General features: G+C 49.4%; 1 protein-coding gene across 2 annotated transcripts in view; it reads left to right on the plus strand.

The window, feature by feature from the left end:
* The window catches only part of LOC144165203 (deoxyribonuclease-2-alpha-like), a 68,360-nt gene that overhangs the window by 8,062 nt on the left and 32,299 nt on the right, over positions 1-27,999 (plus strand). Inside the window, exons 2-5 of one of the 2 annotated variants that reach the window (XM_077695323.1) lie at positions 9,109-9,328; positions 21,349-21,430; positions 25,678-25,842; positions 27,538-27,735. In XM_077695323.1, coding sequence (XP_077551449.1) covers positions 9,109-9,328; positions 21,349-21,430; positions 25,678-25,842; positions 27,538-27,735 — 665 coding nt within the window. The remainder of the gene's footprint in view (positions 1-9,108; positions 9,329-21,348; positions 21,431-25,677; positions 25,843-27,537; positions 27,736-27,999) is intronic. The other variant, XM_077695324.1, reaches the window with a different exon arrangement.

Below are 27,999 nucleotides of genomic sequence, written 5' to 3' on the forward strand. Positions count from 1 at the left end.
TTGAAGGTGTACTCTTGTAGTCGTAGTGCCCAACGAACAAGCCGCCCGGTGGGGTCTTTTAAAGACGACAGCCAGCAGAGCGCATGGTGGTCTGTGACTACGGTGAAATCGCGACCATATAAGTACGGTCGAAATTTTCCGACAGCCCACACCAGCGCAAGGCACTCGCGTTCCGTGATGGAATAGTTTCGTTCTGCGGGGGACAAGAGCCGGCTCGCGAACGCAATCACCCGCTCGTGACCACACTGGACTTGGGCGAGCACAGCACCGATGCCATGGCCACTGGCGTCAGTGCGCACCTGCGTGGGAGCAGAAGGGTCGAAGTGGCCCAAGATTGGTGAGCTGGTCAGAGTGTCGACGAGGCGAGAAAAGGCTGCGGCTTGCTCAGGGCCCCAAGCAAATGGAGTATCGTTCTTGAGAAGTTCGGTAAGGGGTTTGGCGATTTCGGCGAAATTTTGGACGAAGCGGCGGAAATAGGAGCACAAACCGACAAAACTGCGCACATCTGTTGCTGAGCGTGGAACGGGAAATTTTCGCACAGCTTCAATCTTGTCGGGGTCAGGTTGCACTCCTTTAGCATCGACCAGGTGGCCGAGGATGGTGATTTTCCTTCGTCCAAACTTGCATTTGGAAGAGTTAAGTTGAAGTCCGGCTCGGCGAAAAACGGCCAGAACGTCCGACAGTCGCTGGAGGTGGGTCGCAAACGTTGGAGAAAAGACGATAACGTCATCAAGATAGCAAAGACAAGTCGACCATTTAAAGGCGTGGAGGAGAGAGTCCATCATTCGCTCGAACGTTGCTGGGGCATTACAAAGTCCGAAGGGCATTACTTTGAATTGGTAGAGTCCGTCCGGTGTGATAAAAGCCGTCTTTTCACGGTCCTTGTCATCGACAGTGACCTGCCAGTAGCCGGAGCGGAGATCAATGGAAGAAAAGTACGCGGCACCATGAAGGCAATCGAGCGCATCGTCGATTCTTGGAAGGGGATAGACGTCCTTTTTTGTGATTTTGTTAAGGTGCCGGTAGTCCACGCAGAATCGCCTCGTTCCATCTTTCTTTTTAACCAGGACGACTGGTGACGCCCAAGGACTTGAGGATGGCTCAATGATGTCTCGATCAAGCATTTTGTCCACCTCTTTTTGGATAACAAGCCGCTCAGCGTGGGATACACGATACGGCCATTTGTGCACAGGGCTGGCGTCGCCGGTGTTAATACGATGACGGACGATGGATGTCTGGCCCAAAGGACGATCACCGAAATCGAAGATGTCGCTGTATGACTCCAAAACGCAACGCAGTTCTTGAGCTTGCGTTGGCGTTAGATCAGCTGCAATCATCTTCGAAAGTTCGGCATTCTCCCGCGGAGTAGTCGGGCTGGGTGTTTCAGCATCGACTGGAGGTTCGCCAAAGGTTGCTGCGGAAACTTGGTAATCACAAACCGGCGCCAGCGTGGCTAGTGTCATACCGTGCGGAAGAACCTGTGTACAGAAGCTGAAATTCAGGAACGGCAACGTGACTTCGTTGTTGGTAACACTAACAACGGTATGAGGTAGGCTCACGTTGTGCGCAAGCAGCACATCAATAATTGGTGACACTACGTAATCACTGTCGAGAACTGGGGATCGGCACGACAGGGGAACATAAGTTATTGCCCTCGGTGCCAAGCGAATGTGCTTTTTCGAGGAAAGCCTCTCGTCGGGCGCGTCATCGGGTGCTGGCAAAATCGGCATCTCGAGGCGAAGGACACCGGTAGAACAGTCAATGAGGGCGGCCTGCTCAGATAAAAAGTCAAGGCCAAGGATGAGGTCATGCGAGCACCGTCCAAGCACCGTGAACAAAACAGTCGTTTGACGACCAGCTACAGTAACACGAGCAGAGCACATTCCCATAACAACAGGTGTCCCTCCATCAGCGACTCGAACAAGATGTGATCTTGGTGGCGTCATAACTTTTCGTAAACGGCGGCGAAGATGAGCACTCATTACAGATAAATGCGCTCCTGTATCGATGAGGGCACTCACAGGAACGCCGCCAACTTCAACGTCCAGTAAATTGGTCCGGGTAGCCGAGGTCAAGAGAGGATTTTCGGGCGTGGTCGGGAATGCAGCATCACCTCCGGGAGCTGCATTACCTAGTTTTCCGAAGGAGGTCGAGCGTAGTCGGACGTCGGGGATGGACGGCGAGGCTGTGGTGAGCGGGACTGGTGGCGTTGGGGCGATGGCGAACGGTTGAATCGGGTGAGCGGACGGTTAAAGTTGGTCGGGTTCAGCTCAGGACGGGAAGAGAAGCAGTTCTGCCGGTCATCGGAGTAGCCAAAGGGTGGTCGAGTACTGTAGTCGGAGTAACTGTTGCGGAAGAATGAGACCCGCCGGCTGCGACAGTACCGGGCAATGTGGCCAACTCTGGAGCAATGGAAACAAATTGGTTTATCTTCCGGGGTACGCCACTCAGTGGGGTTACGGCGTGGGTAGCGTGGAGGAGGACGTTCGTTGTGGGAACCGGGTGACCTGAACCCTTGTCCGAACGGAGAGCTAAGCGAGCACACTGGGTGAAGGCCCATGTTGGCTATTTGGTCGCGGACAACGGCCTGGATAACGGCAACGGTGTGGAGGTCGTTCCGATCGGGCATGTATGGTACCGCAGTAGTAGGGGTCATAGCCTCCAGTTCTCGGCGCACGATTTTGGTTATATCCGACGACGATGGAACAGGATCGTGTAAGCAGGGAATACGGGCTTGCAGGTTGCCATGTTCACACGAAGAGGTCGCTGCTGTGTGTGGAAGTCGTGCGAAATTGTGGGCTATTCGGCGTCCTTTGGCCTCCTCGAAGCGCCGACATTCCTTAATGATGGAATCTACAGTGGCACAGTCTTTGCATATAAGAAGGTGGAATGCATCGTCCGCAATGCCCTTCAGTATGTGTCCCACCTTGTCGGCCTCCGGCATTGTGCTGTCAGCCTTCGAGCACAGAGCCAAAACGTCCTGGATGTATGCGACGTATGATTCAGTCGACGTCTGGGCGCGCGATGCCAGTTCCTTGCGGGCAGCAACCTGGTGACCAAGAGGCTTTCCAAACACTTCTCGGAGCTTCGTTTTGAAGACTTCCCAGCTGGTCAAATCGGTCTCGTTCGTCTCAAACCACTTGCGCGCAGGACTCTCCTTATTAAGATAAAAGATGACATTCGCGAGCATGATGGTGGGATCCCACCTGTTGTGAGCGCTAACACGGTCGATGAGGCTGAGCCAGTCGTCCACATCAGTTTCGTCCGCGCCGGTGAATATTCCAGGCTCTTGGGGGTGAGACACGATGACGAGGGGGGTCGTCGTCGCGGTCGCTCCATCACCAGGCATTGTTACGCGAGGAACAGAGCGTCCACTCCGAAGCTCCGTGGTGGGTGGAGTACGCCCGGGCGAGCGGTACGGGATGAGGTGGTGAAACCAACTCCGCAACCTCCACCACAATGTTAGGATAAAAATGAGGCGTATTTGCGTTGTTCACACAGTCTGCGATGGGTGCATGCAGCAGCGCATAAACGAACAGTTCGCAAGCTGACCGATCAACCTTCTCCTCTTCTTCCTCGAACCGAGCACCGTCCAGTGTCTCTCGTCGTCTTCGTCGTTTGCCCGTATTTCTAGCGTCACGTAACAATATTGCTAAGTACAGTGTGACAGCTTCTGTCCCTGCGTTTCTAACAAAACTGAACTCTCTGAGAGTGGCGAGAGGTTGCTAGATTAAAATTCCTCAATTTGTTTTATAATCATAATTCTTAACGTTATACTCCGAAAAAGTCAAACGCCGGGTAAGGCACAGTATTATCAATCAGATCATGCCTACCACAGCAAAACAGACCTATTTAAATACTATTTTTTTCCACATGACGTAGAAGCACGGAACAAACTACAACGGGAAATCACACAACCTAACTTTGCAAATCAGTTTGAAAATGCTATATAGAGTTCGATTCCCGGAGTGCGGTCTTGCCTTGTCGTGCAATTTTATTTGGCTCGTCATTAATGTGTTGTTCACATTTTGATTTCTGGCAATACCAGGCCAGTATTTGCGATTGCTGATTATTAATGCCATTCCTGTGTAGCGAGTTCATTGGGGGCAATACTGCAAGCATGAAACTAAAAGATAAACCCATCGTGCAAAGTGCACCCTGTACTAATTCGAACATTCACCCTGTTACAGTAGAAACAAAAAAATATAGTTAAAATAAATAAAAGCAGCAAACAGCCTGCACGGTGGTTTAGGATTCACCTAACTCGTGTGTCGCAAAATAACGAGTTATGCAAAGCCTTCACTACGCGTCGTCCGAGTTTCCCGTACACCTGTTAGAATGGAAATAGCTTCGCCTACTTTCGTTCAGCGACGTTCAGCGTTTTCAGTTGGAGCCAAAGCAACTGTCATTAAAAACTGCCTTCTCGCCCCGCCGAGATCTCACGAAAGCAGCCCGCATAGGCCTACGTATACACGCACCCCAAGCCGTTGCCTGCGTAGTTACACGAAGGAAAGCAAGCTTAAGAGAGGCCCCTGTTATCCTGTTTGGTCACCGCCGGCGTATTCAAACACCCTGTTAGGTAAACTACATTATTTGAAAATTATAAATAAAAAAGTCACGCCTCCGTTTCAAACTAGTCCCTTGACGCCGAACTAACGCTATTGCATCGTACATCTTAAAGCGGTCATAAGCACAAAGTATAAGTTTAGTTTATTCGAAACATTTGGTGTTTCAAAGCGTAGTGCCCCCCGTGCTTGTCCGGCAGCAAACGATGCTTTCTACACTGAGAAATTACACAATTTCAGCTAAAATGTGAACTCTCTTGCTAAATCATGTATTTTGTTGCTTTAGGGATGCGTATCCAGGAAAGTAGCTGAAATGAATGTTAAGTGTATTGACTGGGGTTGCAGCGGACGACGAAACGTCTTTTGTTGCTTTGTTTACTGTTCTCTAGATGGCACCACAATACCGCTCAGGCCCGCTGTCTGAACTCAATTTGTTTTTGACTGGATTTGCGCCTGACATAGTTATTTTGTGGTTGCTATTAATTGTTCCGTGAAACATTGGGCATGCTTGACATACAGGAGTTCCTGATTATATATATTATGTTAGTATGCGTGAAAATAAGTGTCGGTGTTATTCTAACGAGGCAACGTTTCGAAGAACCAAGCTTTTATTTTGCCTTCATGGCGCCTTTTATACCACGGCCTCCGCGATCGGTTGAACGGCGCGCCGCCGGCAGCCGGTCGCGGAGGCCGTGTTTATACCATGACGGAGATGCCACCTGAAGCTTACCGCACTTAAGTTTTTGTTTTATTGCATATCGGAAATTTTAAAGACGAAAAAGACGTTTCTCCTCGCAAATGCTGCAGCTGCATCATCGTGCACCGCTGTCAAGCAAGCCACCAGACAGGGAAGTTGGAGTGGTGAGGGCGCCACCCCACTTCTCCCTGGTGGGCAGGGATCAAGTCCACCTCAAGACCCAAAGTTTTGTCAACCACGCGGCGGAGAACTCACCTGAACTCACACCCCTTACGAAGGCTGCTGCACGGAGGCTGCTGCAAACAACCACCCAACAGTGTTGCATCCGATGTTCCTAAGTCAACACGAAGAAAATTCTGTGCGCAGTCAGGGACACTGAGGCGCATTATCCTTGAATCAACTCAGAACACTGATTTGCCACCTCCACCCCCTCTCAATTCCCCCAAGCAGTGGAAGACACGGCTGCCCAGCTCCCACTTTTGCGATGGGATCCTGCTAGTTGACCGAGCGGTAGCATCCAGGACGGTGCATGGCTACCTGTTAGAAGGCTCCACTCCTACAAGACCCGGCCGAATAAGGGGACGTTTTACTGACTCGGTCTCCCCCATTGCTTTTAAAAGGAGGGTCTCTCTTTCGGTTGTCTCACGCCTCCATCTTTCCGGTGGCGCTACCTTTGTGAGTTGGGCATTTTGCAGAGTAGTGTGGTGAGGAACCAAAATTCTAAATGGTGATGGTAGTAGAAAAGGAAGAGGGGAGGATAGGGGCAGTGTAGCTGAAGGAGTGAGTGAAGGATAGAGACGCAAAGAGAGCAGGTGAAAAGGGGTAGTTTGGGTTTGGTGAGTGAAAGCATAGTAAGAAACGAGTGTAGCGGAAAGGGGATGACATGGAAGGAAAGGAAGGGAAGGTGGATGCGATAACTCCCAGCAATACGATAACGCATGGAACGCCTAACTATATCTGCATACTTACACACGTTAGTAGAGCGTATATTCGTGCTCGCTCTTCAAGGGGTCGCTTGATTTTGACCAACGCCAAACATGCATGGGCAGAGTCAGGAGTGACATCCCGCAGGTAGGGGTCCTAGTCTCATTGCGACGCACGTGAACACCGCTGTTTTTCTCTGCTGCCTGTGCTGCCCTTTAATTTCGTCGGGCAGTATTGCCGTAGAGCAGAAGGGGAGGTTGCGACGGAATCATTTCGACACTTTGAAAGTACTTACAAGTACAAAGATGCACATTCCCGTTAACATTAAAGTGTCAAAAGTAAAGGTAGACAGATGTTGTAATGGGATTAATGTTTCTCTCTCTAAAAACTGAAATGAATTCATTTCAAGACACAAATCTATTTTCTATTTTCGGGGCCTGATTGACGTATAGTTAAAAAAAACTGTTTTTTGCCCTTTTGCATGTTCCAAATTGAACGGAAATTCACCGTTCACCGTGACGATCGCATGTTAAATATTGCCAGTACCAGAAGCGTGGTTACTTGCTGGTAACTGACGTAAATAACTAATAATGTGTATTTGAGCAGCCCCTGAAATGTAAAATATGGGTTTCTGTCAAGGCAAGGCGGCGACTAAATATTATCAAAATGACAACCTTACTCTGGTAGAAGACACACGCTGAAAACCTCACAATTATTTTAATGCCTTCTGCAACAAATAAGTTGACAAATAGGTAAATACGGCTTCTCTGACCAGTTTTCTTTATATCAGCCACTTTATCTTTCTAAAATCCGTAAAAGCAGCCATAATTATTTGTCTTTGGCTCATGGCGAACTGCCATTAAATTGTTGATCGGAGTGAAAAAAAAAATGTGTTTAATGTGTCCACATTTTTCCTGGTTAAAAACTAAGTCAATAGTTTTTGCTCTCCAGAATACTCATTTACTGACTGCCATTTCGTCAAATATTGAGAAAATTGATAAACACTGCTTTTTAAAGTCGGCGAAAGGTGGCCCTTATTTACAGATTTTCGTTTTTTTCGCTCTTGACGAAGCAGTATTTTGAAAAGTTTGCTTTCTAGAGCCATAAGGAGGGTACAAAGTGTTTAGCCGCCCCTGGTAAACTACGTTAAAAAATAGACAGCTTAGCCTTTCGGCTGATGTGAACAAAATGTGTTTAGAAGTGCCACTTTTGAACGACATTACTCTCACTACTATAGGTTAGACACATATTTTCTCATAAAAATATCAGGGTGACAAACTCAATTAAAATGGTTGCAGCGCAGAAACGACGACGGACGAGTAAGGAACAGACGGGACGAGCGCTAACTTTCAACTTTCAACTTTCAACTTTCGTCCCGTCTGTTCCTTACTCGTCCGTCGTCGTTTCTGCGCTGCAACCATTTTAAAGGAGCCATGAAGAGAAAATGCAAGTTGGTTTTATTCGAAAGATTTCGTGTTTTAATGTGCCCCCAGCGCTTGTCCGGATACAAACGGTGCTTTATTCACTGAGAAATTAAACAATTTAGGTTAAAATTTTGATTTTCCCGCTCAATGGTGCGTTTTCGTGGCCCCAAGTGACATCACGGGAACCGACCGCTCTGCACCCTAGGGTACCTTCATTCACGCATCCGCCGTACAGGGTAGAGACACGTAACGCTGGCGCCGCCATGCTCGCTCGCCGCCGAAGCAAGTCATTGTGTCAAAACCGCGCTAAAATTATCGCCGCAACGCTGTTTACTGAAGAAGTTTGAATCATATTGTCTGTTTCGCGTTGCTAGGTCTCGTTGGAAACGATAAGAATAACGCGTTGAGCCCGTTGGCCCAATTGCGGCGGCACGGGACCGTTCAAAGGTTGTCTCCACCCTGTACAGCGGTGTTGGTTTGTTCCCGCGTTTCTTTACGTTCCGTAACCTAGATCGGGCCACCATACCATGGCAAGCGTTTGGTTTGTTTTTGCCCGCATTTAAACCTGGCTTGTTTTTGTTCTGGGAGAAAATATTCGTTCCCTGAAACAGTGCTCGCTCGACAAATGGGGTCACGTAAGACACCGTTGCTTGCGTCAATCGGCCAGTGTCGTCTGAGACAACCCCAAGCCCCGTAGTGCTGTGCAGCTAAACCAAAGCATGCTGTGCGCAGTACGAACAGCAGAACGCATCAGTACTTCTATGTTTACATGTGCTTTCGTAACTTCCACTGTTTGTCCCATCATTCTTATTGCTTTGTAAAGAATGTGCCCTAAATTTAAGCGCAAATCGCTCGTTCGTCTAGTTTGTAAGCTCTACCTAATTTGCGTCTGCTTCTGCCAGCCTCCGCCAATCGCAGAGCTTAGGCCATGTGACATCACAGGTTCTGTTGCGGGAAATGAGCTGGTGGGTCGCATGACCATTCCCGTTTTTCCTAATTATGTAGCTTATTTGAGCTAAGTTTACGTTAAAAGTGGTGTCAGTATGATTCTAACGAGACAATCTTTTGAATGAACCAAACTTGTGTTTTCTCTTCATGGCGCCTTTAACTATGTACCAACAAGCCCAACTGGTTCTCAATGACAAACTCAAGTTTTCTGAATCCAGCAGAAAGTTATTCAAATATTTTTTCAAAATAATACGAATAAATACAAAAACTTCCGCTTTCCTTTGCAGGTCTCGAAGTTGCCACGACATCCAACGTGGAAAGTAACCCTGGCCGATCCTATGCAACATATTTATTTTACTAAACCAACTATGCTGTTTCTCACGAGAATAACGCCAGTTCCATGGTGGAGATGCAGTGTTCCACACAATATAAAAGTTCGAGAAATGGTCATGGAAGCACTTTGGCTGTCCCTATTTGAACGCACCGAGATATTCTGCGCGAGCGTTATTCAGTGGATTGCCCAATAACGCCGGTACACTTTCTCTCGCAGGTTCTTCCTGTACAAACTTCCCAAGGATGCATCTCGGTTCACCACGGGGTTCAACAAGCGCTCGGCTGCGGGGCAACGAGGTGACGAGTACTTCTACGTGGACGAGCGGACGCCCGCATCGACCGCCACGTGGGCCCGCTCCGAGCACTCGATCGCCGAGCCCGGAGGAGCTTTGGCGAACACGCTGGCACCGCTATACACTACCAACAAATCTGCACTGGTGAGAAACGTCAGCCGAGTTCAAAGCTGGGGAATTACGTAACCACAAATTCTGGGTTCTGTTTCGTCCACTAGGGGGGATAAATAGGAGCAATTGTAGCTCAATTACAATAGCACCGATCCACCCCCGTGCATCACCCCCTCGTAGCCGTAAACCATGCTTTCTACGCTTCTCACCATGTATCCATGGTTTGTTTGATCTGCAGCTCTGGTGATGGCATAGCTCATACTAGCGTCACTAAATGAAGGCTGTTAGAGTATCGGCATTCTTTTCTCTCAGTGTTATGTGCCGCCAGGATTTTTATTGGTCGGTCGGTACCACGTGATCTTCGTTTACAGATGGGCGCAGCCATTTTGCTTCAGGCGCCTGTCTTTTCATCTCTCTGCTGCGCGGACACTAGAGCGGCCGGTCGCACTCTGCTGCCCGTCACAACCGGCGGCGGTTTCGTTGGGAGAGATGGAAACACTGCAAGTGAGAAATAATGGCCCCCAGACGATTCCTTGTGCACGAAGTGGCGGTAATCTTAAGCGTAGCTTATTTAGTGACGCTAGTTCATACCACAAGCTGCATGAAGCACTGTGGAGGCTACATTGTTGTGAAAAGCGCGCCCACGGAGGGCGCCTAACTCACCGCGAAGGAAAGCGGGAATAGGCGTCGGGGCCTTGCGGTTAAACCTACAGAACGGTGAGAGTGAAAGGTCCTTTCAGAACCCCTTCACGGTCAGTTAGGCGCCCTCAGTGGGCGCGCTGTCGTCAACAATACAACCTTCACTTTGCTGCATGCAGCTTGTGGTATGAATAGTTAATGCCTCAAATTTTAGTCGAAGGCCTTCGAATTATGTAGCTAAGGGTACTGGTGAACTCAAAAATTGCTACACACGTCTGTGCATAAAATCGCTAACGAAAACGGAAGCATTACAGCGATCTGGGAATGTATTCGTAAGAAAGCTTGCCCGGAAACACACAGGGATGCGCTCTTGTGCGTGTGCTCGTTTGTCAAGCCCTGCAAATCGAAGCGCGCGCTTGGAAAAGAACACAGCGGTGCCATACGGGTGCTTCTTTGCCCTGGCGAGCGAGCGGAACGGGCTCCGGAGGGGGCCACGAAGTGGAACTAAAAGTGCAAACGTAGATTAATGGAAGGTGCAACTAGGGTATAGCCTCACTCATTTTCAAAAGTTTCTAGCCATCTGCCATAATGTTTGCTTACGTGATCGATTATGCCGTTGCGAAATTTTCACGCCACAGCATAGAAATAATAAGCCCTCAAACATGAAAATAAAATAATAAACAGAATAAACCCATGAATACTATGGTTATTACGTGTTATGAGGCTTCGTGTTAGCTTGCTCTTGGTTATTTGCCAGCTTTCGTGGTCACCGGGCACGCGTGCGTTCATGCAGGCACAATCAGAAGTCTTTTCGAAGGTTGCGAGGTAATTTTCGCAGACCTTCCTGTCTATGCGTTCCCTTTCACTGATTCTCGTTCATCCATAGGTCCGCAGTGAACGTTGTTCCGATGCTCCTCGAACCATAAAAAGCAATGGTTGTATGTGCTTTCGGCCGCTGGACTTTCATCATAGCAGCAAAGAAGACGCTCATTCCGCGCTGCTTACCGACAAGCGTGTGAGGAAGCTTACGCCTCTTGAGCGTCTGTGGCGGCGATCCCTAAGAAATAGACACGCAGCTTCAATTTGACTTTAGTGACGTAAGAAAATGGTGCCTATTAATAACTAACCGAGTCCAGATTCCTATCTACGTATTCAGACGGATAAGCTCCAAGTCCACTTCGTGTTTTCAACTGCTTGCGACTTTCGCAATGACGCTGTCCTTATTGGCCTTGTCATGCACGGGCTACCACTACGTCATGCACGCACAGAGACACATAGCTTTGACGCGAGCAGATATTTGCCCTGGCTTTGGCGATATGCGATTGCTTTTGTTGTCGCCCCTTTTACTCTCACTATTCAGGGTACCGCTTCGTGATTTCCTAGCCTTAGGAAATCCCGGATCCTAGCCATGAAAAATTCATGAAAACCCCGTTAGAACGAAAAAAAAAGTTTCCGCGTTTTTGCAGCCGCCCCTTTCCATAGGGGCGATTTCCCGTACAAGCCTGGTGAACTTCCCAAGCGTTGTGGTCCCACACAAGCGCCGAGCGTGGTCCCACAGCTATTTTACCGGTAGGTGCCCGGTGCCACCAAGGCACACGAATGCACACGGTGCCTTCCACAGCCACGGTGGATGCTCAACTCGCAACCGCTTGTTGTAGGACTTGCCGCCAGACACTTTCACCCCCGGGAATGCCGCAACGTGGCATGATGGCCGGGACAACGTGGCATGATGGCCAGATGGATAAGGGTCAGGGGCCCCCGCAAGGGTAAAGGCAGCTTTCAAGACGTGGATTCCCCTTTCAAGGGTCCGCACTCGACCAGGGATGCCTGTACCCATTAAAGAAACCGGTGAGTGCCAGGCGGTACCAGGATTCTTCGAACCCAGTACCTCCGCATATGAGGCGAGTGCTGTACCTCTGAGCCATTGCTGCGGGGATAGAAACCAATGGTAACTGTTGCTGCAACCAGGTGCTCAAAATACTTCTCCATATCCCTCTTCCCTCTTAAATAGTGTTGGGGTTGCTTAACCCTCCCACCCGCAATTCCCCCGCTCCCCCCTCACTACAATTCCGAAAATATTCCCGTCGTTGGGACGCGTCCGCTAAATGAACATGATTTCCAGTGCTCCCAAACAAAACAGACGTCCGTCGACCTACAAGAATGCTCCCGCAAATGGAACCTGCTGGTTCAATTTGCACCCGCCTAGAGCACGGAGAGCTGTCTTTGGCGACCTCCTACCCTGGCGCCCCGACCCTCGCCCTCCCCCTAGAAACCAATGCGTCCGGCAAGCGCACGTGGGGGTCATCCACCACGTACCAGATGCGGCGGTCACCGTTCATACTCCTCAAGAAATGCGGCTCGGCGGCGCTCACTCCGGCAACTTCACTTTCTTCTGAAAATGATGATCCGCGGATAAAGCGTAAGAACAACACCTTATCTCAATCACGGTTCACAGTGCAGAAACCTTTTATTCTGCTCGCGACCTGCACACACAAAACTTTAGCTAAGGCGGTTGATATCTGCAATGCTTTTACATAGTTCAGGCCCCCCCCCAATAACGTTCCGGGCATGGGGCCCTATCTCACGGACAAGGGGTGCCCGGAGTCAACAGGCGGAGAATCGCCGGTATAGTAACGCGGAAAACACTCTGAGTTTAATTTTAAATTACAATTTTACACAGGTACCTAAAATGTTGGTTACAATAAAAAACGTGCAATGGTAACGTTGAACCGGCTCACAGAGGCGCAACTGAATTGTTTGAAATGGTAACTTCCCGCATTACCGATTCGCGGGAATTTAGAGAGATGACATCAACAGGTAGAAATTGAAAGATGGCCGGAGCAGATGCTGGAAGCTGCGAAAAACAGGCTAAAGAATTCACGCTACCGCAGGACTGCCCGGACATAGAGTTCCATCTTATGCACTTTTGGGAAGCCCGGCGGAGTCTCACTAAACGGTGCAAGAAACGCAGAGCAAATCAGAAGCTCTGTATCCGTATCGCTCACCTGACCCAGGAATTGCCACCGATTATGCAAGGCAGCTCAGTCAACAAAATTGGTCTCAATTTTGCACGGCTCTTCAGGGCACCATTGGAACTCTTCGCAGTTGGCATCTCTTTCGCTCCCTAATGGGTAGCAAGGAAACTAAATCAGCCGCGTCACATCAACTTAAGCGCCTTATTCACAATGATCAAGGCAAATAAGATCTCCTGGTAGAATTAAAGAAACCGCAGGAAGACACGAGTGACAAGGCCCCACAACCCCATAAACCGTACATGGGTGGCTCCAATTAAGAAATGGATGCGCCATTCACTATAGCGGAAATACTACATCAGGAAAGGACATGATTCGAAACAAGCTACTACGAAATTTGGACACCACGGCGTTAGAGGCTCTATTAGATTACATTAACGATCATTGGAGTGCCGGAAGACTCCCATCCCAGTGGAAACACACCGACATTACACTGATAACAAAACCCGATAAGCCAGCCCCAGCAAATCTGCGACCCATTTCCCTCACACCTTGTGTTGGGAATTTATTAGGACACATTGTACAAAATCGCCCTTCCACGTATATCCAAGATAATGGGCATTTCCCAACAAATATGTATGGATTCCGCCCCCATCTATCCATACAAGATATTCTGCTGCAACTCAAAGGAGAAATAATAGACAGGAATTCCAATTCGCACAAAAGATGTATGCTAGCTTTGGATATCAAAGGAGGCTTTGATAATGTTAACCACCAAGCCATTCTTCGTGTCTAGCATCAATTGACTGTGGGTAGAGGCTATATAAGTATGTTGCGGCCTTCCTGACAGCACGCACGGCAACCATTGGAATTGGACCGCTCCGTTCAAGAAGATTTAAAACAATAGCAAAGAGCTCGCCACAAGGTTCGGTAATATCACCGCTTCTATTCAATATAGTAATGAAAGTTCTCCCTCGGGTACTCAATGACATCCCGCATCTAGGGCATGCGCCTTACGCGGACGACTTGACCCTTTGGACCCCCACGGGATCAATGGGGGAGCAACAAGACGCCCTACAATTGGCCATCGACAAGGCACACGAATACCTTCGAGCCAGAGGCCTACAATGCACCCTAGAGAAGTCAGCTCTGCTTACTCTAATATCTGGGAAAGCTACGCAGAGGAAAAAAGCATCCCTGAGGTCGAGCTCGCAATAACGAGCAACCCAGTTCCTAGTGTGCCCTATCTGCTTATTTTAGGGCTTGAGATTCCCGAAAATGGCTCAGGAATGCATACGATTGCCATTCTCAACCGCGATATTAGCCAGATAATGCATCGGGTGTCTAGTAAAAGGTTTGGCTTGCTGGAGTCGGATACCCAGCGCATCATACAAGCACTGCTCATCAGCAGAGACGCATATGGCACGCCCTATCTTGCCCTTAAAACAACGAGAAGGCCAGATTGAATACTATAATTCGACAAGCTTACAAGGTCGCCTTAGGACAACCATCAAAGACATCAACCAAAAGGTTGCTCTAACTGGGAATACATAATAGTTGGGAGGAGATAGAGGAAGCACACCGAACCTCTCAGCTTGGACGACTGAATCAAACTCACACGGGAAGGACGACTTTAAGACAGCTAGGATATGCGACGCCACCCATGCAAGACCACAAGATACGTGTTCAATTAGAGATTCGACAGCACATCCGAGTTCTACCGATACCAAGAAACATGCACCAAGTTCATAACAAGGCACGCCGCATAATAGAGGTAAAGCCGTGAATGCCAAGTACAAAAATAACCAAACAACCAGATTCAGCCACGTAGTCATATATCCAAATCAACCAGCACACGTAGTCTGCGTTGTTAACGCGGCCGGTCAGGAAATGACGGCTATGACTGTACGTACAACCTCAACAGAAGCTGCAAAGGAAGTTGCGATTGCCCTAGCTGCCACGACCAGCAAGGACTTCATCACTATACTAACTGACTTATAAGTGGCATGTCAAAGTTATCAGCAGGGGCGCATCTCTACGCCAGCAATGCCCATACTGAAAACCATTGTAGAGCTACCTGAGATGGAAATCGTCTGGGTTCCGGGGCACGAATCCATCGACGGTAATGAGGCGGCTCACACCGCTGCCCCCGCCTTACCTACACAGGGCCATTACCCGGGACGGAATGTTCTCCGCTGACACCAAAACTGACCCACTTCTGCGGTATTCAGACGTCCTGGAACATTATAGGCTTGGCAGAAGATAATTCCTACCACCTCATCCTCGGTTAATCAGAAAAAAAGCCACCACTTTTCAGCGGTTGCAGACAAATTCTTATCCCCACAGCCCCCTCCTCCCATCTACCCAACTCAGCATCCCTCCCTTTGCAATTTTTGTCCAATGCCCGGCACCCCGTACCACCAGGTATGGGACTGTTAACGAACTCGAAACCTACAACCAATCCCCTTCCCAACTTTTTAGCAGTGGATGGCTTGTCTGGTCGATCCGGACGTTGGACACCAGCAAGAACTGTTAAAGAGGACCTGGACGGCATGCCACAGCCTCGGTATCCCGGAATAAGGATGCCCTCCACCGGACGAGTGCCCTGCCATCAGCACTCTGGTCAATAAATGTTTATTCTTCTCCTCCTCAGCAAGCCACTCTCCGTTTGCGGTCACCGCATTTAGGGCTCGCGTCGATTCGCTGGCGTACTCTGTAGGCTCGAAGGTCGGTGACTCGGAGGAGACGTTGCAGCGCGTCGCACGCGGAGTTGCCAGATGCCGTCGAGCAAACAAGCAAATAGTCAGCCAAAAATAAGCCTCCCCCACACCACACACCCCCCTCCCCCCCAAAAAAAGCGGTGGCGCGCTTGCGAATAAGCCCCAAAAAAGCGAAAGTTCAAGAAATATTCTCATTCTTGAAAATTGCTTTGTAGTATCAAAAAATACTAGGAATACAAATGGGAGGTGAACAAACAACATTATTTTATTCATTTTGCATAACAATAATTAATGCGTGAATGATAGAACGGTAGTTTTTCTCGCGCTACACACAGTCATCGTCACTGGCACCTGACAGATTGGGAAAATTCATGGCGGCATCCAGTTCCGCGGGACCGTACATGTTATTTGCGTTGAAGAGTTCCATCATCTTCGCTGTCGGTTGGAAGTCTCGGCAGCAGACTCTCCCAACCTAAGGCCATAGCGGGCATGCAGAGTGGCGCTCAGCGTTTCATTTCTCATCCTATTTCGGAGGCGCGATTTCCCCAAGTTCATGTGTGAGAATACACGCTCGACATTGGCGATGCTCAGGAACGTAGCCAACAGCGGCAGAGCGAACTCCGCTAATTCCTTGAAGCAGCCTTCTCCGCTCGCATCTGTGAAATGTAGGACTTCTACCCAACAAGAAGCGATGTCGTGTTTGGCCACATTTTTCCAGGGGAACGTTCAACTAGCTGCGACGCGGTTCTCCATGAAAAGCGACTGGTCCGTTTGGAACGCCGACCTGAACCAGTAACGGTATGCATATATTCACTCTAGCAAAACCCCACCATAGCCAAACACACCATAACCACAGCTTCTTTTGTGTTACTTTATTAGCGGCTGCTAATGACTCCTAATATTTTGGCTGGTGTTGTTCCCGTCCAGCTTTAAGGGCTCTCGGAGCAACGTTTTGACCGGCGTCCTTCATGTCTGAGCACGCGGAGAACGCCGTTTGCTCGTTTAAGCATACCTGTTGTGGGAAGGGGGTGGTGCACGGGCAGGCAAGCTTCAGGCGCTCACCATTGGAGGCGATTTCAACGTGGACGTCGCAGGGCACGATGGAGCCTTACTGCAGTCCTCGGTGTGGTGCAGTTAGGGTTTGGGTGTATCGCAGAGACAGGAATAAGTTGCGGAAGGGAAGCGGGCAGCCCCAAGATTGTCCGCGAGTATGAAGCTCGCATTCATCGAAAGTTCACCTGGCAAACTGGCTATGGAGAATTACCAATCGCAAATCACAAACAGAGGCGTTTTGTTTCGTGCACTCATTCTAGTGCGCACAGCTTGGCTTGTCACTTGTTCACACAGTGGAAGGTCAGCGATCTATTTATTTATTTATTTATTAGATGCAGAGCATCTGATTCACTCGCCTTGTCCCTCCGGCGTCGTCGTCGTTGTCGTCGTCGTCGTCGTCGGCGTTGTCCACCCCTCCCCCATTCTCCTCGCCGCGCCAGCTGCGCTCTCCGCCGCTCACCCCCTCTCCTCTCCGATAGCGAACACTCTCTCGCGAGGGGCATTGGATTGGCTTGGCTTGGCTTGAATTGGATTGGATTGAATTTGCATTGGATTGGATTAAAGGGGATTGTGTTGGATTGTGTTGCGTCATAGCCGCGGCAGACGCGCTGGGGCCGGCGCATGTGCAGTACTCTCTCTTCCGCGGTTACCTCTCCTTCGGGCGCGCTGCGCATATAACCGGTGTGCCGTTCTCCGGCGAAGCAACATCCGCGCTTGGCTCAAACACCTAGAGTCCACGCCGGTTTACAAGTACGCCAACGTCGTCATCGACTGGGACCGGCTTACGCAGTCCCCTCAACGTTATGCGTTGAGGGGACTGCGTCGCATCTACACAGGGGTTCCCGCGAGGGGAGGTGGGAGTTTTTGCATTTATTTATTTATTTAACATACCTTCAAGGCCCCAAGGCATTACAGAAAGGAGTGGGCGAATAAACCCACAAAAAATAGTACCCTTCCTCTCTGTGAAGAAGGATGACCTGCAAAGCTGGACGCACTCAATGGAGTGCCCGAAACAAAGCACGTTTACTGTAATTTGCGATGGAGCGTACTTCTTATCTAATTATCTGAATGAACCTCTGAAGGATCGAAGCTTTGTTCTTGCAGATAAGCAGGGAACTGCCTGTGTCCCTCCCGCGTCGTAACAATCTTATTGTTTGTGTAAGGCCGGGTTGAGACTGTGGCCGCAACTGTCGTAATAACTTTAAAGAATGACGCCATTTCACGTCTCAGCAAACCGAACAGCGTGACATGCCATTTTTTATGTCCGTAGATCACGTTACTGCTTTCGCGTCGGTAGCCTCAACACAGCCTAACGCACAAACCCAATCGCCCTACAACTAAGGACATCAGATACCGAATGGGGCCGGGAGGTCGAATTGGGCCGCTTAATGTCCGCGTTTAAACCTCGCACCAGCAAAACGGACATGCCATCCATCACTACGGGCATGAAACCTATAGCTCCGCCTGCACGCCCGCTCCTCTCTCCCACTATTATTCACTACAAACCTCCGCACGCATAAACCGGTTACCAGTCATGTGCGCGTGATAAGAAGTGACAGACGGCGTCAAAAATATCCCCTCAAAGCCCTCTAATGAAGTGATTTGGCTCACGCCGGCGTTCCAAGCGGGCAAGTTGCTGTCGCCGCTACTCTATGAGCTGAACTTGAGGCGGTAACAGCGGCGCCGGCAGCTTTCCGTTGTTTAAAGTGCGAATGCACTTTATAAGCGACCCCAAACCTTCCACCGCCGGCGGCGGCGGCGGCGGCGTCCGCAGTCCTCCTCTATATATAACAAAAAACAGCATCCGGCGCCAGGTTTCGATCCGAGGACTTTACGGCCGCAGCGCGACGCTCTACCGACTAAGCCACGGACGCGACGCTGATATCAGTGTTAGTAACGCGCCTTATATCTTTAACGCATTCAAACTACGTCGTCAGCGGCGTGCGTTGGCGACTCAGCGGCGTTATAGCGGCTTGATAACTGCGTGGTGTACACGTGATACTACAAACCCGATGGAAGAGATGGAAGAGAAGGCGGCGAGGCGGTGGGCTGCGGGGGCCGAGCGCAAGCGCCGCAAACGGGCCGACAACCGTGCATTCGCACTTTCACATTCTCCCCCTCGGGGAAATGCGGGGGAATTTTTTTTTTGCACCCATTCGCACTTCCGGTCGGGCCAACGCTTCAATTCTTGCTCTTATTCCTCCAAACGAGCAGAATGCTTCCGTCCCATAACGATTTAAAACCTGGAAGTCCTTGAGCTCCATTGTCGCGTAGAAACATGTGAATGTCCGTTTTTCGTATGCTGTGGGTGTAATATGTCTGTGTAACACATCAACTCACACCCGAAGCACTCGATTAAGGAGGACAGCCGACTGACCGCATTGAGCCATGTAATTCGACATCTAAATCTCCCACCAGAACAACCGGCATTTCATCGGTAGCGGCATGACGCCTAAATGTGCTTGCGTGCCCCCCTTTTTCTACCCGAAACCATGCACGCATAAACCGGCAACCGGTGCTAGCACATACTTAGGGTTGAAAGACACCGGCGAAAATTTCGCTCGGGAGGCCTTCCAAGCTAAAAATTACCCCACCTTCCCGCGAGGGGAACCCTGTGGAGATGCGACGCATCTTGGGGGTTCACTTGGTGTTTCCGTTGGGTTGATTCTCTAATTGCGTGAAACGTGTGAAGCACGCGTATGATCTATTCTTTATTTAACACGCGGCCTTGTCTTCAGTGGTGCTAGCATTCCTGTTATCACAGGGATCGGTGCTTGTTACGGTTGCGCGGGCGATAGCGGAATTGTTAGGCTCCATTCAGCGCATCGATGGAAATCGGAACGCCGGTGCTGGAACGACCGCGGCTATGACGCAACGTGGCGCGGCTATGACGCAACACAATCCAACACAATCCACTTTAATCCAATCCAATCCAAATCCAATCCAATCCAAGCCAAGCCATGCCAAGCCAAGCCAACCCAATCGAATTCAATCCAATGCCCCTCGCGAGAGAGTGTTCGCTATCGGACAGGAGAGGGGGTGAGCAGCGGAGAGCGCAGCTGGCGCGGCGAGGAGAATGGGGGAGGGGTGTGGACGGACAACAACAACGCCGTATGGAGGGACAAGGCGAGTGAATGAGATGCAGTCGCATCTAAAAAGAAATATCGGCTCAACCCTGCGTTCCAACTGGGGAAGTTGCTCTTCTACCTGGAGGGATTCGCAGCTACTTGGCAAAAACGGTGACGGCGGGTTTCGATCGTGCCCTTTGGCCGCCGTCAACTGGGCTACGCGGGAGCGGCATCTGTTTGTGTCCGCGTAACCGAGCGAGCGAAAGCAGCAGCGACGAAAGAAAGAAAACGGAGAGGAGCGTCTAGCGAAAGGGGAAGTGGAGTACGACACGAGCGGCTACGGCGTCATCTCTCTCACTGCCTTTCCCTCACACGTCTCCTGCGTCACCACTAAGGAGCGCCCTCCCCCTGACACTCCCCAAACGCTGTTCCATTGTCCGTTAATCCAAACCACGTGGCGTTGCGAGGAGGAGGTCCAAACTGCTCCCTTGTGCGGGGCTAATCGGAACCACGTGACATTTACACGGGAAGTTCAAACACGATTTGCAACATGCTGGCCGGCGGCGGCGGCGCACTGCGACGTAGCAGCAGAGTATCGCACGCCGCCGCGCCTTCGCTGATTCGACGAACACTTGCTGAGACGCAGCAGAAATGCGCCGTGACCGAGAAGACTGCAGCTCGCGCTGCGCCATATTTCATATTAGGCGTGCAGTAATCGTCAGTGCATTTTTTGCGCCCATCTGTGCTTCTGTTTATTTCTCGCGAACATCTGATAACCGCACTACCGCCGTCGGCTGCCGACTGCGCAACTTGTCAAAGGGGAATCGGAGGAGGCGAGGGGGGAAATAGTTCTGAAAGGGGTGTCGGCGATGGTGAGGAGGCGCCCCGGAGAAGCGCCGAGTAAATCGATGACACCGGAAGGAAAACTGGGGGGGGGGGTTAGACATATACTGCTTTGCAGTAAAAATGTGCATGGTAAAAAGAAATCTCTCAACACGGCGTTTCATGAATGATGGTTTTGAAGGTGTCGGTATCCACGATGGCGGCGATGATGTCGGGAAGGTGGTTCCATTCTTTGCTTGTACTTGGGTGAATGCATTGCTACAAAGTTTAGTACGGGAAGACGGCACACCAACTTTGCAGCAGTGGTCAACGCGAGATGAAATGTATGACGGTGGGGTAATAAGCTCGTTTTTCAACAAAGGGTTGTGGTTGTATATTTTATGAAAAAGTGAAAGGCGGAAGCATCTACGACGGAAAGAAAGTTCTGGCAATTTAAGTGTTGTTTTCATTGAAGTGACGCTAGCATATCTGTAGTATCTGGATAAAATAAAACGTTGGATGTATAAGGTGTCTTGCTATTATCGAGGAAATGAATATTAAAACTAATCCCAAGTTCGGCAATATACCTATAGCGCCAATCGTTCCACTTGTAAGTTGTGAACTTTATCTCCCTGCCGTGGGCTGGACATGCGCATTCCGCAGGGGCGGAGGCAAACTTGTAACAGCTGTATTTCTGTACTTGATTACAGCACCGTCGTCTAGATGGCCGCGACACTGTATTTCTAGTCTGAAATGGAGTCATCTTTCTTGTCGTGCAGAACGTCGGGTACGTAGCCTACAACGACCAGCCTCCTTCACGCATAACCACGACGGCTGTGGACAGCAACGGTCATACAAAAGGTAAGGGCTGCCCCCATAGAGTTTCTTACAATATACACTAGAGATGAATCTGGCGCTGGCGTCTTTGCGGCTCACATCAAGGCCGTCTATGTCGTCGTGGGCCGCCTTAGTTTCATCATTGGCTGGGATTGAAACGTTTTAGTGACCGCAAATTTAAACAAAGTGCCACAAAAACGCGAAGAATATTGGGCAATTATGTAAATGGAAAATAAAAACAGGCTGCTTTAAAACTAAGGAAAAGGGAAGTAAAGCGTATTTTTGCCGGAACGGTTGTGCTCCGTAGTCCAAAGTTGTCGTTGCGAACAAGGTTAACATTTGGAGGGGGGGGGGGGCTCATTAGAGACTCTGTTTTTATTAATTTTACCATTATTGCAAATATTAAGTTGCTTGAAGAGTTGAAAAGTTTTCTAGAGCGTGCCTATTAAAACGTTGCCTTCGTGGTGAACCGGAGCACCGACCGCCAACTAAGAAAAAAAAAAAAAAACGTGGCGTTAAAGAGTCGTGCAAGATGACAAGATACGACGCGTACAAGCGCCCGTATCTGTCGTATCCCTGTGGTCGTATCTTGTCTTCGTCGAAGTACGTTTTTTTTTCTTCTTTTCGGTCGGGTACAAATTTCGCGGCGGCATAGTACCCACTCAGTCATGCGTCCTTAGATTGCGGCATGAGCAATGTCAGGTGCGATCACGCACTGCGTGCTGTTTCACCGAACACGGCTACCACAGAACAGGGACGATTTTGGCTTTCTTGTAGCTCATAAACGTGTTAATGCATAGTGAAGAAACCAAATCCCGAAAACCACTTAAGAATCCAATTGTTATGCTAAGCCCAAGCCAAAAAATTCCCCTGCACCTCCCCGAGGGGGTTGTGAGGATGCAGAAATGCATTGGGTGCACCGATGAGTGTGATGCGATTAATGGCGAAGAGAGAGGCGAGAGTGTGAGCGTAATCATTTATTTTTTTATTTTCCCACACCCGTCATTTCCGCTTCGTTATAGAGAAGCGTCTTCGAGACCGCGTTGAGCGCAACCGCCAACTGCAGAGGATCGTTCACGTCAAAGTCGTCGGGAATCGTTTCGAACTCACCGTCAGCATCATCGACGTCGTCTTCCTGCGGTTCCTGTCGTCCGCCGCCGTCATCGAAGTGATCGAGCCGACTCCAATCGACCCGAACGTGGATGGCGCGATACAGCGGGGTGTGTTCCAGGTGCTTGAGCCAAGCCAGGATGTTGCTGCGCTTCACCAACCCGCGCTTGTACGTTGCCGGACTCATCAGCCTCCGCTTGATGTGAACGTCGAACGCAACGTCCTCGGGTACCATGCGAGGAAGGAACCGCACAACCTTCGATACGTCGATGGGCACGTTCACCGCCTGTCCCTTGATTCCAAACTGCCCGTTGCCTCGAGTCAGGCACCTGATGCTCATGAAGGGGAGTCGAGGCGCGATGAGCCGCTCTTCGACCGGGTTCAGATCGGGAAGATGCGCCGGCCGAGGAGGATAACGGTAGCCAAAACTCACGCAGCCCTCCTCTTCGCAGCTTTGTCTTCTTCTCCTTCTTCTTCAGCGGTTCCCCTACGGGAAGATGACGATGGTGGTTGAACGCGAAGCTATCTCGTGATGGATTGTTTGGTTGGCCAATCCCTAGGGGCATCATGCCACAATCATCATCAGACGCGCTGCGGACGCCGGCCAAGGGACGCACGACAACCCCCGACTATAATGCATTTCTGCATAAAAAGGGGGTCTTCCCATGAACCCCCACGACGACATGGCTTACGAGGCGCAGTTTCCTCTCTACTATACTTACTAAGAAACTCTATGGGCCGTCCCCACTAACTTCGAGCACCGAAAATGGCCGCCACATAAAGCGGTCTCGACTCTCGCTTGGTAGGGGATTCAGTTCGCGGATGCGGGGGGCCTGATGGAAGTGACGAACAAAATTCTCCGGATATGACTACCCAAATGCATCATCCTGTAGTAAAATTTGTTATGTAACATGAGATATTTAGAGGACAGGAAGTGCATAGTGTGGATGCACTGGCCTTGGCAGAAGTATTTTCCGCCGGGTGTTTGCCTGTGCACAGACAATATTATTAATTCGCTGTATTGTTATAATAATGGTATTGATAATAAAATCAATCAATCAATCAATCAATCAATCAATCAATCAATCAATCAATCAATCAATCAATCAATCAATCAATCAATCAATCAATCAATCAATCAATCAATCAATCAATCAATCAATCAATCAATCAATCAATCAATCAATCAATCAATCATGTTTATTTAGGTGCCCTGGAACAGCCAAAGGCTTGAGGGCTGCCGTACGGACCTGTCTATCACGCTGACGAGCTGCTAACCCCGTCCTCAAACCTCTGTCACCGAGGCCGCGAGACAGTCCACCTGCAACGCCTCAAGCAATATTACGATCCTGTTGTCGTAGCGTGCCCCTAAGTCGCCAGGGTGGCTCCCTTCGCCGCATGGGGGGGGGGGGGGTGATTGTAGTGCGGAAGAGGTACAAGTATCGCCTACTCTTTCAAGGAGATTGGCCATGGTAAAATAGCGACAAGGAAGATGAAGAACCAGTGAACCGGTCAGGGATCATCATCAGCGTGGACCGCGAGAAGAGCGCGTGAGAGCCAACCGTGTTCCCCGCTTGCTTCGGACTGCCATCGCTTAGCGCCCTGCTGCATGTCCTTCGGAAATAAACCCATCTTACAATGTCGATGTATTTGGACGGGTACAGAAAGAATAGTGCGGAGATATAAACGCTCTGAGAGCATCCGCGTCGGCATTTGGTGCGCCGACATTCGCCTGTGCGCGTCACGTTGCTGACTGCTTCTTGGACGTTTGTGTATTTTGTGAGTTTTTAGAGGAGCACAGGTTCGCTCCAATATACTTTTGCTGAGTAAAGAAACCTGCATCGTCCTTGCCTTGGTGATAAAATAACCGGGTGAGATGTGATGAGGAGTTCAGTGACGAGGGCGTTGTGGACGCTGATGAGAAAAAAAACATTCGTTGTAAGGTACTGGGATTACGAGAGGTGTTTTTCCTGCAAACAAAATACCCAGTACACCATTGAGCTCGGAAAAAAAGACCTGTGTTTGTGATCTACTTTTATCTGAGGTGAATTTGTGGTTTGTGGTGTTTGTGGTCCACTTTCATTCATTACTCGACTGCTTTTCCCGCTGAACCCATGCGATTCATAGACGCTGATAAATAGGCTAAAAGACCAGCGTAGCAAAAGTACGCTAACTGTGACAGAGCAGTAGCATTGCCTCATATGAGGCGACTGCCACCGTTTCCACATGTAGGGCTGTTCACAGCAGCGCTATAACTGGAGTAGTTCTAACCGGCAGTGTTCTAACCGAAGCAAGAGGCAGTCGAGAAAAAGCAACTGACAGTGGCATGCAAGCAACACTAATTAGCCGCGCCTTCGCCGTGAGTGGGTATCGAAGCCGCGGTTACTTTTGGCCACCGCTCCCGTGGTCCGGGAACCTAAGCTCATTGCTGTACCTGGACGGACAGGCAAGCTGTTCCGCAGAAAGATCAAGTGAAGTGCGTTGTAGAGCTGCACTGCGAATTTCATGGCCCGTTCGTACGTCTTAATGATGATACACTCGAGAAAGTGGGCGCTAGAGAGTGCCTCTAATTTATGAACTTAGTTGGGGGCTTAAAGAGAGGTCTCTCCGAAACAACTGCCTTCAAAGGCGTGATAGTTCACATGGCCACCTTCCCACCATTAGTGAACTATGACTCGTGTTCCCAGAGCAGGAAAAAGAGACGTATTTATAGTTTTGCTCAATACTCTTTCTATTGTCTTCGATTTGCTCCCTGATCGGCGCACCTGTGCCATCTCGGTTCATGCGCCTCGCGCACAAAACAAGTGTTTCTGTCTTGACACGAGCGTACAGTCATTCATTTAGTTATTGTTTTATTGTTAATTCTTTGTTTATCTATTTATTTGCTAATTTGTACCGCAGGCCGTTTTGTTAGCGAGAAAACGTTGTGCGTTTGAAGTTAGGTATCAATGAGGGTACAAAGCTACCCAAGGAGCGCGAGAACGAGCGGCAGCCGTAAAGCTCGATGGACAGGTAATCTCTCTGGCGCTTCTACTTGTCCCGTGCCCTCTTGCGAATTGTTTGGTGGTCATATCTGAAAGCATTTTTGAATGAAGTGGATCGTGATTTGCCACAACCAGGGAATATTCCTGCAGTGACTCTCTTGATCCGGACAAACGCAGGCGTGCTACTATTCGAGGAGCTCTCGGGTGCCTGGATCGTGCACAGCGTGCCAGACTTTCCGGGATCTTTGCACGGGGGACGCTACGAGTTTCCAAACAGTGGCCTGGAGTATGGCCAGGTGGCCCTATGCGTCACCTTTCCCACAAGCCAGCTAGAGACTATTGGTAAGGCACCACCGCATAAACGGCTCCTCAGGCCAAGCGGTGCCTTTGGGGACCTCACCTTACCAATGACAACAATGCCGCCTTTCAACCCCATATTCTATGCCTGCTTAAGCTCTAAGTATTTGGCACTGAGCCTTCAGGGGTTCAAAAAACTCCCTGTCGGCCATGTTTGTGCGGTTGTCGCGAGCCTAAATTGCATATTTTAGGCGCCGTTTTATTCATTATTTATTTTAAAGTATAAATTTACCACTGGCCCCGAGAGACACCAAATAAAAAGTAAACTTCCTTGGTTTACTTTTTTCGTGACAACTTCTTAGTACGCCATCTGTATCCATCTCTGGTCTGAAGTGCTGGATAACACATTTGCTTCTTCACCCTCATCCCTCGTGAGCACCGACCTTCGTGGAGACCTTCGCCAAGAAATACTTTTCTAGTGAACGCTATTGATTTCTCTTACAGTGGTCCTAAAGTAGTTATTGAGAACAGAAAAAACTGTACCCCTACACAGAGGACGCTAAAACACCCCCACATTTTATACGAATATCTTCAAATTTGTATAATGCAAAATAAAGAAACACAAATGTTTTCACATCTCGAGAAACTTTTAGAAGGCAATAGATTAAATTGATTCTTCTTTTACCCCAGTAAAAGTTTCAAATGGTCTTTCTTGAGAGAAACTCTTACCAGTTAGGAATTACTTGCACGTTTACTACTCGCGTTATTTTCTGTTTGTATATTTGTCCATTTGTGTAATGCCTTTGGCAAAGTTACTCACTTCTACTATCCAAATTGATCACACTAAATATTGGTCGAACACTGCCTATTTGGACGCGCCATTTCCTCACGTTAAGCCTCCGCTATACTAATGACACTATCTCAGCTTTGATTCCATTTGATTCCGGCGTTTCTGAAAGATATGCATGGGGTGCCTTGCGGTTTTAAATTTATGTAAATGGCGAGACTTCTGAGATATTGCGGTACACCTTGCCTTCTGTTTCGTTTACTTGTGGGTTTTGTGACCGATCAGCCGTACGAGATGTCACGTAGGCAAGCATGACGCCAGGGCAGTTGAAGGTATAAAGTTCAAAAAAGCGAGCCTGTGCCCCTGAGTAAAGTGAAAGAAAAACACAAATTTCGAGAAGCAGCCAGCGAATGCACATCCACACACGAGTGAAGGCGCATTGAATCCGCGGAGTCTGCCCTGTGAGCATTTATATACTGTGACAGTCTTTCTGCTCACACCGACTTAGGTAGGGAACATTCAGTAACAGTCAAGGAACGTGACCGCAAAGCGTCGCTGCTTCTGTATAAAAAACGTCGGCTGTGCGGGGTACAAAAGAAAGTGAAGGAAACAAGCGGTTCGCTTCGTGGAACAGCGGTGTGGCTAATGAAGTTTCATTTAAGACGCACTTGCTCATTTCGTGTTTCAGACGTGTAAATATTTCAGTCGTGTTAATACACCCCGAGTGGGAGTGCACAGTCATAAGTGCCGGAATATGCGCTACCAGCTGTGTTTTGGCGTGCGCAATGCAAGGAAGCTTTTTAATTATATAGGAGAGTGCTTGATCGCTCGGTCACGCTAGCAGTAACATGCAGTGAAATTTCTGGTACGTGATAAAGTCCAGGAAGTCGAGCACATATGTTTGGTTACGGTGTTTGCTAACGATGCCCCTACGTCTTGCACCCGCAATACAGCCACCCACCTGCGAGTTCAGCACCCGCACATCTACGACGGGTACGGGCCGCCAAGCCTGCTCGCCGAGCACCCGCAGCTGGCGCTGCTGCTGCAGAAGAGCTTCATCCACAGCCCGCCCTGGCTGCTCGTCGACAGGATCATAGCCACAGGAAACGCCAGCTTCCTCAGCTTCGCCAAAAACGGACACTTTGACCAAGGTGGGTGCAGGGGGCACTTGCACTTTTCTTTATTTATTCGGGTGTATGCGGGAAGTGACCTACCTTTCCTTATTATAAAGCTTCGTACCGCAGCCTTTATGGTTACAACTCTCCACTCCAAAGCATCCGCTTGCGTCAACTTCTCTTGAGCTTCTCGTAGAATTCTTTCCTCTTCTGTGGGAATTATCACCCTGGAATGTGAGTCTCCTTTTAGGGCAATTATCACACTGGCAGGCATCGCCTTTACGTTTGGTGAAATATATT

The sequence above is a fragment of the Haemaphysalis longicornis genome, unplaced genomic scaffold (assembly GCF_048455015.1).
Source record: "Haemaphysalis longicornis isolate Haplotype H1 unplaced genomic scaffold, Haemaphysalis longicornis Haplotype H1 scaffold_14, whole genome shotgun sequence".
Classification (NCBI taxonomy): Eukaryota; Metazoa; Arthropoda; class Arachnida; order Ixodida; family Ixodidae; genus Haemaphysalis; species Haemaphysalis longicornis.